Genomic DNA, 17,295 nt, shown 5'->3' on the forward strand with positions numbered 1-17,295 from the left:
ATTTGAGAGTCATAGTTCCTTATGGAATGTGTCCCATTGGAAAGGATGTCCCTGCACTCACACATCAGGACTGAGGCTTGAGTAACCGTTTATCAACAGTTTAAACATATGGCGGTCGTCGTCATACTAACTCGTTTGGCTGAGTTAGGGGGAGGGAAGTCGTGGGTGGTAATCTGGCGTTGTGGACGGCGACGCCTACAGGTCAGGTCTGGGCGCCTGCTCAGCGAAAGGCAGGAAATGGTGAAGGCAGCGTGACCTCCCACGCGTTACGCTTCACCAATGAGAGTCCTCGCTGCCAGGTGAAAAGAGAGCCACTGGCTGTCTCCACATGTGTCGGAGGAAGCATGTGGTGGACTTCAGGGTTCCCTTTTACTGACCAGTAGGAGGAACATGCGCACAACAACCAGGTAGGGGAGGGGGGAATTGGCACAACGACTAAATTGGGATGGGGAGAAAAATCAGGCGGAGAAAAAGAGGATATAAAAAGAAACTGTTTAAAAATATAATTCCTCAGTAGTTCCAACTAGATTCTTAACAATTATTATTGTGCCTCCTTAAAGATCTAGTATGCTACAATTATGCTTCAATTCTGTCATAAATAGCTTATTGTGAAATGTTAATGTCATGAGTAGTTTTTTCAGCTTCAGATGTATCGTTATATATATATTTTTTTATCCACTTTTTCTCCTCTTTTTCTATTTTTCTCCCATCCCAATTTAGCCGTGTCAATTCTCCCCTCCTCTGTCTTGAACGTTGCTCGCATGTGCCCCCCACTGGCCGGTTGCATGGAGGATAGAAGCCCATCGCATGTCCCCTCCGATACATGTGTAGGCAGCCAGTCGCATCTTTTCACCTGCCAGCGCGGACTCTCATTTGGCGAGGAGTAACGTGTAGGAGGCTCACACTGCCCCCGCAATTTTCCTGTCTCTGCTGTGCAGGTGCCCCAACCGACCTGTAGGAGTCGCTGTTTACAACGTCCAGATTACCACCCATCGACTTCCCACCCGCTAACTCTGCCAATTGAGTTAGTATGACGGCCGGCCCAAGCCGACAGCCGGATTCGATACCGGTGTCTCGTGCGTTGGTGACGAGCGCAATGTCCGCAGCGCCACCCAGCCGCCTATGTAACGTTATATTTGAACTGTTCTCTGAGCACAGCCAACTGTCAGTATGTTGAGGGGGCGTGGCCTTCTGTTCATTGAAGGGGGATGTCAAGTTAGTATTATAATGCATAAAGCTTTCAAATGTTTAAATGTTTCAAATTAACAAGCCCAGTGTGACCGGTTGCTATGGGAGATGCAATCTGTGCTATCAGGTGATAAATAAATTGTCACAATCACTGTGGATGTTTTTTGAACCGGTAAAATGAACTCAATTGTAGCAAATTCCTTTCATTACTTGTTCGTGGGCTAGCGACCCGATATCCTTTACAAGTAGCAGGCTGGCTGATGGGCCAATCAGGGTAACTTGTGTATATTATGCAATATTTCAAAAGGAAGTAGATTGGATATCTGAAGTGGCTTGATTTAGTTGATATCGAGGGGGATACACATCAAAGGGAATCATTTTCATAACAACAGTTCTAACATTTTGGGTAATTGTATGTCAACATACCTTCTGTTAAAAAATTCAACAAGATTGAATAACAAGATTTTCATTGTACTGAATATTTAAGTAAAATGATCTGAAAAAGACAATCTACCCACATCAATATCCCAATTTGAAAGTCAACCGTGAAATACACAACAGACACAAACTAGTATCATTGTAAGACTTTATTTTCAGACTTCAATTATTTTCTTTTTTTTCTTAATTTAAGACTTAAAATAAAACATGGAAATGTCTCGGTTATATTCTCATTTACAGGGTTTTGGATTTGAAATAGCATATTTGATGATGAATAGAAACATCACTATGCGTAGCGGGTTAAAAGATCACATTGTTAAAAGATCTCTAAAAAGATGAGAAGAGGAATTCCTTTTTTTCTTCTTCTCCGTGATACACCACAATGTCATGATTAAGAAATACACTTTCCTAATGAACAGAGTTGATATTCAGCTCCGTCTCAGCGTTGACCTTAACAGTACTTACTAGTCCTTGGTATTTTATTTATTGGAATTTTTAAGTGCACCCTTTTCGTGACAGGGTGGTAAGTGCAAGTTAGAGAACGTGAATTTCATATCTTCCACTCTATACCCCATAGTGTACATCTTCAGTGATGATTTCAGGCAACAAATATTTGCAAAGAAAAAGAAAAACGAAAAGAAAGAGAAAAAAAAGAAATTAAGGAGCTCTACTATGTACACTAGCTTAACCAGTCTCATACACACCTATCCTCCAAAGTGCACGTTGCTCAAGTTTGGGCTTCGATTAACTTAAAAGGAGCACTTCACCAAAAAACAATGCAGATTTATTTTGCACATAATCTCACACACTAACCGGTGTTGCACACGTTCATTTAGTTTGACAGTTATTGAGGGTAAATTAGTTTGAAAATAGCCACCAGTGATGCCGTCAAAGACATTGAATCCTTTGTCTTAATTACAGCACCATGAAATGATGTAGAGGAGAAAAATAGCAATACATTGTCGTATATAGGGACTGCTATCGTTTCATTGAGCTGTAATTAAAACAACACGAGGATTCAATGGCACTGGTGGCGATATTCAAACGTAAATTGACTCTCAATAACTGTAAAACTAAATGAATGTGTGCAGAGCCGTTTAGAGGTTTCGGATGTGCGAGGGATTGTGTGCAAAATAAATCTGCATTGTTTTTTGGTGAAGTGCCCCTTTAATAAGACTTTATGCAAAAAGAAAATGATATTCATTGGCCAAAACCACAGACATACTCTAGCTGTGTATTGCTTATACAAACAATATGACACATGACCTTTTCTTATTTTTTTCCTCTTTTTCCCCCTTACACACCTGCCTGTGGGCATTTAGAAACGATAACCACCCGTCTAGCCGTTTCTGTAGTGCATGCTGTTCACAAAATAAAGCATGACCACCGTGAGCTTCCTCAAACGTAACTCTCAAACCTGGTTAAGTCCCAACTGCGGTATGCTTGTGAGGATATCTGCATACTATAGGAGTCCAGGGTAAAAGGTAGAGACGTTTTGCACATTCAAGATTTGAGATGGTCTTGTCGTGTTTAACTCCTGTAAAGGGTGCTGTTCCTAAAAAAAAAAAAATTTACCTCATTGAAGATCAATTGGGAGCCACTTCCAGTCAATTTGTTTGAAACCTTGGAAGGTTTAATTGCATATTTTCCAGAAGCCAGAGCTGCAGGAGCTCCAGGCTTTGTGAAAATATACAATTAAATCTTCAAGAAATTAAACAAATTGACTGGAGCGCATCCCAATTTCTCTGCGGTATCTGCATAGGCTCCATTCATTCCTTCTCATCTCCGTCTAATCCATTCTCAATATGCTGCACAATAAGAGCCAACAGTATGAATCCTCAACACATTAGTCCCAATTCTCGTTTTTTTCTTTTTAAACACACGCTTTAAACATAATTATCTGTTGGTCTGGCAGAGAATAAAGTGCTGGTCTCCTTTGGCCCCAGTCCGGAAATCAGATCAGAACACAGCGGTCGGCGAGTCACTCGTAGACCCCGGCCTCTGATCTCAGTCCAGTCTGATGAAAGGCCCCCTGGCCCAGAGCCTTGGACAGCAGTCTCTGGCTGTGAGGTGACATGCAGCCGTGGCCAGAAAAATGTGCTGCCGCGGCTTTACCGGATCTAACGGGTTTAGGTTTAGGAGCCGGCGGGTAATACCCCTCCGTGTGGTCGTAGTGGGTGGCTCTCACTTTGGTGCTTTGAGTCCTTCTGTGGGGCTGGGTGGAGAAGGCCCCCGGCACCTCTGGATTCAGAGGGGATTTGGCAGGGTGATGGTGGTAGTGACGGTTCTCCTTGATGCTCTGCGATCTCGCCGGCCTCCTGGCGACGTTGGATTTCAACAGGCCGGAGTAGCTGTTCACGGCGTCGCCTGTCGCCGAGACCCTGTCCTGTTCCCGCCCGCGGCTGTGGCCTTTCCCGCCGCCGTGCTCGACGTCCCTCGGGCTCGGGACGGGCCGCTCCGGAAGCGACGGGACTTTGCGTAACGGCTGATGCTGCTGCTGCTGCTGCTGCGGCTGCTGCTGTGGCCGGTGGGCCTGGGAGGGGCAGTGTTGCTGCACCTGGCTCCTCCTCGACACGCTCTCTCTCCTGGGGGGCGGGGGGGCGGCGGCGGGCTCCTCGCCGGGCCAGTGAGGGCTCTGCTGCTGCCTGTCGACTTCGGGCTCCGCGGGCTGGGACCGCGGGGAGGTCGGGGACGCGGCCGCTACCTCGCGTTGATGACCGTCCACTCTGTCGACGGAGAGCAGGCAGGCGTTCCCCGGGTCCGACTTGCTCCTGGTGTGCATTATTTCTCTGTATTTCAACTCGCTCTGTGCCAGGCAATCCGCGTAGGGGGAAATAAGTGGACTGGTAGCCCTATGCCTGTATCTATTCTCTTGTCTGGCCGGCTGATAGAAATGTCTATCGGAGCCCGCCGGCTCTCTAGCCTCATAAAAGATTGCGTCCCTGTTCTCCACGGAGAGCTCCTTGGCCGCGAGAGGCTCGTGGTGCCGGGGCTGGTGGTAGTAATCAGGCTGCCCGCCGTCCCTGGTGGAACGCAGGGTGTACGACTGACTGTGGCTGATGCGGCTCGGCCGGTACGCGTCCACGTAGTAGTACGAGCCGTCCGCCGCGGGGCTCACGTCGGAGTAGGGGCCGTGGCGGTACTGAACCCGTCCGTTCTCAAAGTAGGGCTGCACCTGTAGGTCCGACTGCAGCAGCCAGTGGTGGGGGTGGGGGTGGGGGAGGGGCGCCTCCTGGCCGGGCGGCCGTTGGACATAGAACATGGTGTCGGGGGGAAGAACCTCCGTCTCTGCGAGCTGATAGTGACTGATCTGCGGGGCGTGGAAGGAGCGGGCCCTGCGGATGACGGGATGGCCCATCACTCTGTCGTCGTCCGACCGCGGCCACTGGCCCTGCGACCTGTGGTGGCTGCCGACCGAGTGCTCGTCTCTGGGGTAACCCCTGTACTGAGGGGACAAGGGGTGGTTGAGGCCTAAAGTGCTGTAGCGACTTTCAGAGGAGAACTTGTACATGCTCTTGGCCCCCGAAAGGTGAGGGGGCAGAGGGTTCGGCCGAGCGTATTGGGGCGAAGGCGTCCGTCCCGCCAAATTGCCTCTGTGGTGGTGGCCGTAGATGTCCTCCCCCATCCCTAGTGTTCTCTCCTCCTCCGGGCTGTACTGGGGAGAGAAGGAGGGCTGAGGCGGACGCGGAAGGACCTCCTCCACCGAGGCGGGCACGGAGGTCTCGGCCAGCACGGTCCGGAAGTTGTAGACATTGACGGAGTCCGTGTTGACGTAGACGGCGGACGCCGACGGGCTCTGAGCGAGCCGCGCCGGCTGAGTCGGAGTCGAGACCCCGACGCTCTGGTAGGTGGGCTCCGCGTGTGCGTTGTTGAGCCTCGTGGCACCGAGAGGTCTCTCTTTCACCTCCCTCTGGTCCCTCGCCTCCGCGTTGCCTTCGTCTAAGCTCCCGGACCCCAGGGGACTGACGTTGGGGGTGAAGTTACTCAGGGTCTCGTGTCTGTCGGCGGCCCGCGGCGGCTCCGGGCTAAAGTGAACCGGCAGGTAATGGACAGGGTGAGGGCAACAGCGGCCCTCGATGACGCTGCCGGCCGAGGGCGACTGCGGGGAACAGCCGGAGCCCCGCGGGACGTAGTACTCCTGGGGGTAGGCCTGGAGGTGGAGGACAGACGGCCGCTGGGGTCTGTCCTGCGCCTGCGGATGCTCCGGCCTCTGGGGGTGGGGGTGGTGGTGGTGGGAGGAGGCGTGGTGGTGGTGGTGGGGGTGAGCGCCCCTCCTCTGGGAGCCGTCGCTGGCCTTCTGGGCGGACTCGGCCAGGGCCAGGGCCAACTTGCGCGCGGCGCTCGTCAGAGGAGGGTGCGGCGGGAGAACGGACACTGAGCTCATAAGTCTATCTGGTCCTGGGGAGGGATGAGACAAACAACGCTACAGTACGACAGGACAAACAGAGCTATGATAGAACATGATGGGACAACACACAGAGACTTTGATAAGAAACTTAGCTTAAGTTTTAAGAATATATATACTATCAACAACATTTTGACAAGAATGCTGGTGAACACTTATATACAGAATATATCAAGGTTGAGTGTACGTTACGTGTGCTTACTGACCTGGATCAGGCAGGTTCTGTGCCGACTGACTGAGGTCCGTGACGGCCGAGGCCTGGCTCGCTGTGCTGAGTGGGCTGCCGGGCTGGTGGACCGGCCCCCTGCCGTCTGTGACCGGAGCCTCAGGCTTCTCCACGGGGGGCGAGGACGAGAAGCGGACAGGTGGAGGAGAGGAGGAGGACGCACCCCCCCGGGGGCCCGACGCCATCTGCACATCTGCCCCCGCCGCAGGGGGCGGGGGGGACCGGCGAGTCTTGTGCCTGAGTTTAGGCGAGAGAGGCTGGTGGGGGGGCGCCTTCCTCCCTCCTCCTTTCCCACGGACGGGGCTGACGTCCGGAGACTGCGGGCGGCTCGTGACCCGGTTGGTAGGGGACGACGCGGGTTCCGATTCGCCGTAGCCGCTCCCCGCGCTCCTCCTCCTCCATCGGCCGCTGTCCCGGTGGTACCGCGGGCCGGGGATCCCCGCGGGCGGACTGCACTGGAAGGACATGGGGTCGAAGTCCAACGTGGAGATGCCGGGCGCCGGCGGGGACAGGTCGAGGTCGTCCTCCTGGGGCGTGACGAGGTGCGCCGCCGAGGTGCGGAGGAGGAGATCGGCGCCGTCGTGGCTCTCGGCCGGCGGGTGATCCCGGACACTCCCGGCCTCGCCCCGCAGGTCGCCCCTGAACACGGCGGAGACGCCCTCGCTGGTGGACCGCGGTCTCGTGGGCCGGTACGTCTGGGACTCCCCTGGGACGGGAGGAGAGGGAAACATGCGCGTTAACATCTCCTGTGAATATCAGAGGAAACTGTGGTAGATTGGTGGTCTGTCTCTATACTGTAACTCAGGTCTATATACTGTAACTCAGGTATATATACTGTAACGCAGGTCTACATACTGTAACGCAGGTCTACATACTGTAACGCAGGTCTATATACTGTAACGCAGGTCTATATACTGTAACTCAGGTCTGTATACTGTAACGCAGGTCTATATACTGTAACTCAGGTCTACATACTGTAACTCAGGTCTGTATACTGTAACTCAGGTCTACATACTGTAACGCAGGTCTACATACTGTAACACAGGTCTACATACTGTAACTCAGGTCTACATACTGTAACTCAGGTCTATATACTGTAACACAGGTCTATATACTGTAACTCATGTCTATATACTGTAACGCAGGTCTATATACTGTAACACAGGTCTATATACTGTAACTCATGTCTATATACTGTAACGCAGGTCTATATACTGTAACGCAGGTCTACATACTGTAACACAGGTCTATATACTGTAACACAGGTCTACATACTGTAACACAGGTCTACATACTGTAACACAGGTCTACATACTGTAACTCAGGTCTACATCCTGTAACGCAGGTCTACATACTGTAACGCAGGTCTACATACTGTATTTAACTTACCTTCAACGTTGTGCAGGGAGGTGAGAGATTCTTCGCTCTTGGCGGAGCGCAGGGTGCCGCTGTCTCCTCTGCCACCTGGTGAGCGGGCGAAAAACACATTCTTATCACCTTTCATGTAAAGTCAAGTTGAGACTTGATTTGACTCGTCTCATAACCTTTAAAAACGTTGATACTAGAGGGTGTTAAGAATATGCAAAGAGGTCAGGATTTGATTACATTAACGTTAAAATGTATTCATACTACACAGCTCTATTTATAGATTATATATCGCTGCTGGCGGGACAAAACCTCCTAACTCCATATATATTTTTTTTTATCAACTCAGTAGATCAGTAGTAGAGTAGTAGTGGTTTTACAAAGTCTACACAATGGGAAAGCATTAAACCAATCATCTGTCTAAACCTCGTAACTCTATTCGCCCTCAAATCTGTGTTCTTTTTTTTCATCTGCTGAAAAGTTGGGTTTTTGGAGTTATGAGGTTTTGTCCCGCCAGCAGCGATATACTACACAACTTGGTTTGGCCGATAAAAAAAACACAAATGTTATTTCAAAGTCGTAAACAGTGAACATTATGCTAATAGCAGTAGCCACACCATACCACCAGTTAAAGGTGGAGTCAGCGATCCGGAGAAAGATTGATATTGGCATTTGACAGATTTACTGTCCCATTTTGCTCCCAGTGCCCCCTTTCTCCTGTCTTGTGTACGAGCACCACGCCCCCTTGTTGCTGATTGGCTGGAATAACGTTGTGTTTTGTTTGTTTCCCATTCACAGAGCCAGGGCTGTGTACAAACACTAGGGTTGCTGCGGTGATGTTGAATTTACTATGATCAATAAACTCATGACAACACCGGTATTACCGGTGACACCAGACATTTTATAAAATGATGCTCAATGTCTTTAGAGTGCTTACTTTGATCTGTAATATTATGCAACTACATTGATCCGTTGTGTCTGTCCGTCTACATCTGTTTTTCAATCATTTTCAATGGCGAGTATCCATTTGTTGGACAGACAGAGTAGACGTTAAATTTTTTTTATTATAAACCAACAGACAATAATACCTTCTACTAAATCTTTTATCCATTCATCGACGGATCAGTGTAGCTGCAGCCTTATTTAGAGCATCGCGCACACATACTGTTGCTGGTCTGGACTGGTCTTCTGAGCTCCTCGCCAGTCAAGCTTTCAGGGTTTAAAATCTGCCAACTTGCCAAAGCCTCCGCCATTGCTGCGTAACTTGTCATGTCATCTATAGAGCCTTCTTTCTCTCCTTCACGTGAAGTAAAATCTACTCTAAAAGTGAAAGTGAAACTTAAGCTACACTCTATGACTCTGCTGCACAGGCACTTTCAGGTTATAATGTTGTCTGGTATTGATAACCTGCTTAGTATTTGACATGTTTTTTATTTGATGAATGTGAGCACTAATGTGATTTTATATATATAAAAAAAATATTCCAATAAAAGGTACCGGTGGATGCCTGAACACCGGTATCACCGACTACCCTCTGCAAGCCTAAACGTACGCAGGATTTATTTTCAGCGTACACACAGAACCAGACAGCTAGTGGGACCGTGAGGAGATATTCGTATGAATTTGACAGAAAGGTGTACTGGATTAGAAATCGCTGACTGCACCTTTGACCTGAGAGAAAATAACGAGAGACCCAGGGAAGGGAACAAGAGGAGAACCGTCCACACAGTTTGATACCGAGGCTGAACCGGAGCGTGTGTCTGTCTGGAGAGGAAGCACCGACCTGGCAGTGCGATGCTCTTGATCTCGTTGGGCTCGCTGGGGTGGCGCTTCAGCTTCCGCTTGGACACCGAGGAGGAGGAGGAGGAGCGGCCCAGGTGGAAGAAGGAGAACAGGTTCCCCACGGGAGATTTCTTCACCTTAGTAGGGGCCCGCTTGCTGCTGCAACGTACGTAGCGACAAGACACTGTTAGAAACTGACATTTATTAAACAGCCAAAGAACACGATGGTGACTGACTGGGCCCAGCGGTGAGAGAACATTTATTAAATGTTTTATCACAGTTTGAATGTTTAAGAACATATTTACTGTAATAGCTAACAGTTATAGTATCTCTAGTCTAAATAGTAAAAACTTTTGTTTAAAAAAGGCAGTTTGTGACACCTAGTACCTAGTTAAAAAGGCAGGATTTTCTCGGTTTTTCTGAGACTTGAGGTTTAACTAGATTCAAATAAGCATATCTTCTTCAAATATATTTTTTTATATTTAAAGCTTACATTCTGTACTTTCATAATCTATAAGAATCTGAAAAATGACAGCGGGAGACTTCATTTCACAATTACAACTCTCACACGTGCAGAAATAAAAGAAGGCTGCAAATGACATGCCATCCTTCAGATCAACGGGCATATAAGTCCATTTTTACTTCTCATATGAGTGATTTCCATATCTCATTATCTAAAGACAATGTTTGAGTATGATAAAAGAAAAAGATATTGTGTAACTGACTATAAAACTACAAATACATTATTACAGTTATTTTGAATGTTTAAAACAGATAACAGCTGAGGGCTTTAAATAGTCAACATACGACTTCGCTCAGTGATGAGACACCTTATGGCAGAACCAAAGACTGTAAAATTACTGTCACAGCATGTAGTAACTGATTTCTCTCTATATATATATACAGTATCATACCTCATGCCATCATGCCTTCCTGTGTTCAATTTAACGTCACAATCATTATGTAAGTGGTTGGGAATTAATACAATCACCAAAGGAGAGTGAAACAATAATAGTAATATCCAACCATAACTTAATATGGTTGAGAGTAATTACACTCCAACAAAAGAATAGCAAGAGAAACGAGACAAACAAGAGTAGTTCTGACCTGCTCTGACGACCTAATCTCCCTCATTCACTTTAAACACCTTTTGACACTACACCATGTTTTATCTATGAATCAAATTATTACAAAAATATTTGCACTACATCTCTACCTCATTCTTTGCATTTTGTACTTTAGTTTTGTATTGTATATTTTGTATAGTGTTTGGTCTTTATTCTTTTTTTATTTACTGTATGAAGCACAATCGTTTCACTGTATGTACCTTATATGTGAAAAATAAAACAAAACTTGAACTTGAACTCATGTGACCAGGCACAGAGAATAGGGTCTTGTTGAGCAATCTTCAACTTATTTTACATTATATGAAAGTACAGGTTCTTACCTTGAAAATAAGCCATCACTTGTACAAATCTGGCGGATACTTTTCAATCTATGTCTTATGAACCATGATGCACAACACAATTCCTATTTGAGAGCCAGAGGGCCTCAAAAGAACTAGAGCCATTATCTAGAGCCATTATTATACCCCCCCCCCAGCCAGCTTGCCCTTCCCACACCCTCTATGGGCCTGTTTCCCGCTCAGGGAAGTGTGGTTTCTGCAGGCTGAGCACAAAGGCTATGCGTATCTAGACTCAATCACTGTAGCTTCCTTTTACACTTGGCGGGTCAAAGGTCATCGACACCGAGGTAAAATCCAGGCACCTACCCCTCCAGCGGGAGATCGATGACCGTGTGGAACCTGCCCAGCAGAGCCCCGGGCCCTTCCCCGACCTCGATGTACTCGCTGTGGCTGAGGCAGGGCGTGGTCGGAGTTGCCGGGGAGCCCAGCTGGGCCTGGGTCCGAGCCTGGGCCTCCTCCAGGGAGAGCAGCTTGGTGGAGGGAGAGCAGACCAGCAGAGACTTGGGCCTGGCTAGCGTGGTGTTACCTGTAAAGAGAGCCAAGTGGTATAGGAGAACAGGAGAGACAAGACACGGACAGAACCACACACACACACACACACACACACACACACATACATTTACATTTAGTAATTTAGCTGATGCTAAAGTCATCATCCTACAGCAAATAATTTATCTACTAATTCACAGCATGTATAATGACTGGCTGGACTGAAAAGCAATATGTTTTTTATATATACGTATTATTATATACTATAATAATTATATATTATTATATACGTATATTAAAAGAAATTCGAATAGAAATTATTTACAAATGCCAAACGTAACGAAATCCCACGCTTTTCTATTTCCATTTCCATTTAGTAATTTAGCTGCCGCTTGTGTACAAGTCAGCATGAAGGTTAAAACTCTGGCAGCTAAGGGTAAATTACATTCTTCGTCCAACAGTGTCCAAGTAATGTCTATTATTATTATTATTATTATTATTATTATTATTATTATTATTATTATTATTATTATTATTATTATTATTATTATTATTATTATTATTATTATTATTAATTAATATTATTATTATTATTATTATTATTATTATTATTATTATTATTATTATTATTATTATTATTATTATTATTATTATTATTATTATTATTATTATTATTATTATTATTATTATTATTATTGTATTGTGTGGTATCTTGTGTTGTTTTATATTTCATGTAAAAGAAAAAGGAAAAATAAAAAGATTTGATAAAAAAAAAACTATAAAAAAAAAACATTAAAACTAATGTTTCGTATGTATATATATATATATATATATATACTTTTCTCTCTTTTCTATGAGTAACTAGTATGAATAAATTTTTCTTTTCTTCTCCCCCTCTTTTTCTCCCATCATGTGCCCCCCCCCCCCCCCCCCACCCCACGCCTGACGCTTGTATGCTTTCTACAACGTGTGTCTACACTGGTAGTGTCTACACTGGTTAAGCTTAGGCGCTCTTTCGAAGTTGGTTAAGGTTAGAGTTTGTCTTAGAGCATGGCGATAGAACGCCAGGTGCTTTGCAGGCTGTTTGACGCGGAAATGGGCAAGTGGCCAATCAGATTCGCAAATCGCCGAACTCCGTTGTAGAAAGCATGGGCGCTGCCCTGACCTGTGCTCTCCCGCAGGATGGTGCTCAGCTTGGCGCTGAAGAGGGCCTCGGTGTTGTTGAGGATGAACTCCACCACCACCGACTGGATACGGACCTCCATGAACGCCGCCGTGCCGCTGAAGCAGGACGACTCGATCTGCCGGGACCTGAAACGCAGGCGGAGGAGGAGGAACAGCGGTGACCTATTTCACCAAGAGCCAGTGGGACATGTCCCAGTTCACCGCCACGGCACGTCTACGGAAGGACACCGTACGTGGTGAGGTAGTTTCAAAAATATATATTTGTTGGTTAAATTAATGTTAAATGAAACCTCGATTTCTTGATGGGTGATTAGTTTGTCAGGGACCGTGTACAACATACATTAATCTCAATTAATGAGAGGAGATGCGTTGCGGCAGATTTAGCTATCGGCTCATTTCCGTCTGCAGTCCCCGGGTGCAAGACGTACACGAAATACACAATACAAAAGAAGTTGTGCAATTAAGCGCTACAAAATACAATTAAGAGATAATAAAATCATTCCCTAGCCACCTTCCCTAATCCTAACCGACCACCGCCTCCCCCAGACTCCCTCTATCTATACCCACAAGGAGCATCGATGTGATGTATGTTCATGTTGGCTTCATAATGAGTGTCAACTGACTGAGTCATCATCCTACAGCTCATAATTAATCTACACAACCACAAATAATTCACAGCATGTATACTGGCTTGGAACATACCGTATAGGAAAATCTGGCATTATATGCGCTTGGGGACTGAAGATAAATATGTTTTATATATATATATATATATAATATATATATATATACTTTTCTAGAAATACTTTACAAATGCCAAACGCTTTACATTAACATTTAGTAATTTAGCAGACACTTGTGTACTACAAGTCAGCAGGGAGGGTACAACTCTGGCAGCTAAGGGTAAGTAACGTTGTTCGTCAAATAGTGTTGAACATAAATGGCTGCTTTTTTTTTTTTTATATAGCGCTTTTATCCAAAGCGCTTTACAATTTGTTACTCTATGTAACACTATGAATTGAAAATGGGGGACCCTGATGTAAACAAGACAAACGTCTTTCTCTGGTCTGCATCCCCTAAACAATTGTGTGTATTGAGCCGTACTGTATTGTACCCATTCTGCAATCTGTTAAATAAAGTTTTCATTCATTCATTCATTCATTCACTCACATTTTACCCATTCACTCACACATTCACACACCGACGGCGGAGGCAACCATGCAAGGTGCCAACCTGCTCATCGGGAGCAATTCGGGGTTAAGTGTCTTGCTCAAGGACACTTCGATACACTGCCCGGGAGGAGCGGGAATCTAACCGGGAACCTCCGGATTGCCAGACGACTGCTCTACCTCCCGAGCCACTGTCGCCCCAACATGAGTGCTACAGACTTGAGTGCATAGTAGTAAAGACATTATTAGCATAGTATGTGAATAATAGTAAAAGATAGTATTTCTTCATTTCAGATAGTGCTTGAAGAAGTGTGTTTTTAGCCCAGGCCTGCGTGAGTGTTGATGTCTGGTTGATTGATTGATTGATTGAAAATGTTATTAACAGATTGCAGAATGGGTACAATACAGTACGGCTCAATACACACAATTGTTAAAGGGATACAGACCAGAGAAAGACTTTCGTCTTGTTTACATCAGGGTCCCCCATTTTCAATTCATCTTAACATATATGACATATATGACATACAGATAGACAGTACTGCTACATCTAGACATTTATGACATACCAGATTTACAAATACAGTACTGTTTGTGATACAAAAAGAGTCTAAAAAAGAGAGTATATACATTTGACATGTCTGGAGAGTTACCTGAGCAGGTTGGGTGCCCACACGATGGCGAGGTTCTTAGTGTGCATGTTGGTGATGGGACTGAAGGTGGCCAACAGGGACAGATGCCTCATCAGGAACTCCAGAGTCCTGGGGATTGAGAGAGTAAAGAGATGTTTTAAAGACCATTCTATTACCAATGTAGACAGTCGAGACGGCAGACTCACACCAGCAGGGGGTGCTATACTACGGTACTCTGACCCACAGTATCCCTTTCCCACTGATGTAAAAAGACCATTCAGAGCACAAGCATATTTCAACATGATCAGCCTCCACCATCACCCTTTCATAGCTATTTAAAAGGCGCAGTGTTTAAAAGGAACGTTGGCACTTACACTGCGCTGTCGGACAGTAAATTACCACTGCTCTGCCCCACCTCTCCACCTGGTAGGAGAGCTATCCCGGTCATTCGGCGTCGAATGGCTCATCGCTGATAATAAGTGCCAATGTCTTTAAGCACAGCACCTTTTAAATGGACCAACTGGAGCAGCTTCTGAAGTGCCATTTTAACACTAAATCCCTTATCTGAGCACAGCTTCTAATGATGTCGTGCTTATTTTTGTGTTTTCTCTATTATATTTAATATCCACATATTAAATATAATTAGCACATAATTAGCACATAATTCATCACAGTAATTCCTGCAGTGGTCCCAGATTCAGTCCTGATGCAGATTGTAGCGCTAAAATATACATAACATTGTAAATGAGTCTAAATTCACCCCAAAACACCAACTACTGTAGAGCAACTCCAACATATGTAGTCATGTCTCTAGCAGTGGTGGTGCTGTGCTTGGTGTGGTGGCCCTCCCTCCCACATGAAGGGAAACACTGCAGTGCATCAATAATCTCATCTCGAAACAGTTCCGCTGCTGTCCACCGGGGAGCAGCAACAGCGAGCCTCCCCGAGCTCAGATTTCAGATGAGATTCAGATTCATTTTTATTGTCACATCCTTTGGTGCCTTTTTTACAGCAATTTTTTTTTTGTGAAATTCGCTTTGTTGTGGTTCCTCGACCGTAGCAGCATCCAATATAATATAGAATAAAATAACAGCACAATGACTATATACAATTCTAACAACGTGTGCCGTGTGCAGATAACAGGAGGTGCATGCACTGATGCAGATATTACACTATATCAAATATAAATAAGAAAATGGCTATGTACAGTTCCAACAAGAAAATATGCAAGTATGTCATGTGCAATGAGCAATGTGCAATAATGAGCAAAAATACAATATATAGCAGCAGCAACAGTGTTAGGGGGGAGAGCAGAGGGGTGGGGGGGCAGAGGGGGTGGGTGGGTGGCTGGGGGAGAGAGCAGAGAGGAGGAGCTGACCTGTAGTGTGGCGGAGGGAGCTGCTGGATGACGTTATGGATCTTGGCCAGCCTCTCCTCGTCTGTGGCTGCAGACACGGCCTCCTGAGGAGACGGAGCACAAAGAGGTCGCTGCTGAGAGGCGGATAATCAGGCCAGAGAGGAGAAGACATTTGTCCTCCTCCGTCTCTCGCTCGCCTTTTATTCCCGGCTGTGCCTTTCTCTTCCTGGCGTTCCTAGAGAGCTCGGCTTTCGATACAGCGACCCCGTTTCCACTTTTCGGCGTCAGCGCTTAACCCTTTCACTACCACAAAAAAAAGGGTTAACCCTTTCACTGTGACACACAACAGCAGGTTAACCCTTTCACTACCACACTACCGAAGGTTAACCATTTCACTACCACACTACCGAAGGTTAACCCTTTCACTACCTTTCCACTACTGGTAGTGAAAGGTTAACCTTCGGTAGTGTTTAGTGTGGTAGTGAAAGGGTTAAGACGGCATCTTAAAACATCTCTCGTAATAAACTGTACCCTCCCCTGCCCCGGTTACATTATACATTTTATAATACATTATATTATAAGAGTTCGGCAACGGAAGCCGCCGATTACACTATTTATAAGTAGGCCTATTGTGATGAATATTTATCGTTACGAGTGCTCGATTAATAATTGTGGCGCAGTAAAAATTAAAATAAGAGGTCAGAGTGATAAAGGGTTGACAGGCCTTTGACACGGTCAATCACTCCATTCTGATTGACAAGCTAAAAGCAATTGGTTTTGATAGTCTATCAGTGAGCTGGATGCAATCCTACCTTGAGGGGAGGGAACAGATGGTGGAGGTAAACGGTACCCTATCCCCCCCTCTCACAGTGAGCTGTGGTGTTCCACAAGGAAGCATACTAGGACCGCTACTGTTCCTAATTTATGCAAATGACATGTCGTCAGCTTGTGACTGCAACTTGTTCCTGTTTGCGGACGACTCAGCCCTGCTGGTCTCTGACAAGAACAAGTTACAGGTTGAAAAAACCCTCAGCTCGGAACTAGGCAGAATCTGCATATGGCTCGCTGATAACAAACTATCATTACACATGGGCAAAACCGAGTCCATTCTCTTCGGTTCAAATAACAAACTCAGCAAGACCGACGGCTTCTCAGTTACAGTGGGTGACAATATTGTCACAAGGAAAGATGAAATTACCTACCTGGGTTCCATCCTAGAGGCTAATCTCTCCTGTGACAAAATGGCATCCAATGTAATAAAAAAAGTCAACCAACGAACTCGATTCTTGTACCGGATCTCCTCTCTGGTAAACAAGAATACCCTGAAGACTCTGGCAGGAGCACTCATTCAGGGGTACTACGACTATGCTTGCACCTCATGGTACCAAAGCACCTCAAAGGCGCTAAAAACAAAATTACAAACATCTCAAAACAAACTGGTCAGACTACTGCTTGACCTTACTCCTAGAACCCACCTCACCCCTGCCCACTTTGACAACCTAGGATGGCTTAGAGTAGATGACAGAGTACAGCAACTTGCAATGGGCCTGGTCTACAAGATACACTACTCGACCAAGGTACCCATGTACATGGCAAA

The 17,295-nt window shown here is 46.0% G+C and overlaps 1 protein-coding gene across 1 annotated transcript in view; it reads right to left on the reverse strand.

The window, feature by feature from the left end:
* Positions 1 to 1,808: 1,808 nt before the first annotated feature.
* Positions 1,809 to 17,295, reverse strand: part of arhgap32a (Rho GTPase activating protein 32a) — a 76,149-nt gene continuing 60,662 nt past the window's right edge. The window contains 8 exon segments of the mRNA XM_084331855.1: positions 1,809 to 6,024; positions 6,238 to 6,963; positions 7,647 to 7,721; positions 9,406 to 9,563; positions 11,176 to 11,395; positions 12,524 to 12,669; positions 14,363 to 14,470; positions 15,720 to 15,802. Coding sequence (XP_084187981.1) covers positions 3,608 to 6,024; positions 6,238 to 6,963; positions 7,647 to 7,721; positions 9,406 to 9,563; positions 11,176 to 11,395; positions 12,524 to 12,669; positions 14,363 to 14,470; positions 15,720 to 15,802 — 3,933 coding nt within the window. The 3' untranslated portion in view covers positions 1,809 to 3,607.

This window comes from Notolepis coatsorum (genome assembly GCF_963971535.1).
Source record: "Notolepis coatsorum genome assembly, chromosome: 1".
Lineage (NCBI taxonomy): Eukaryota > Metazoa > Chordata > Actinopteri > Aulopiformes > Paralepididae > Notolepis > Notolepis coatsorum.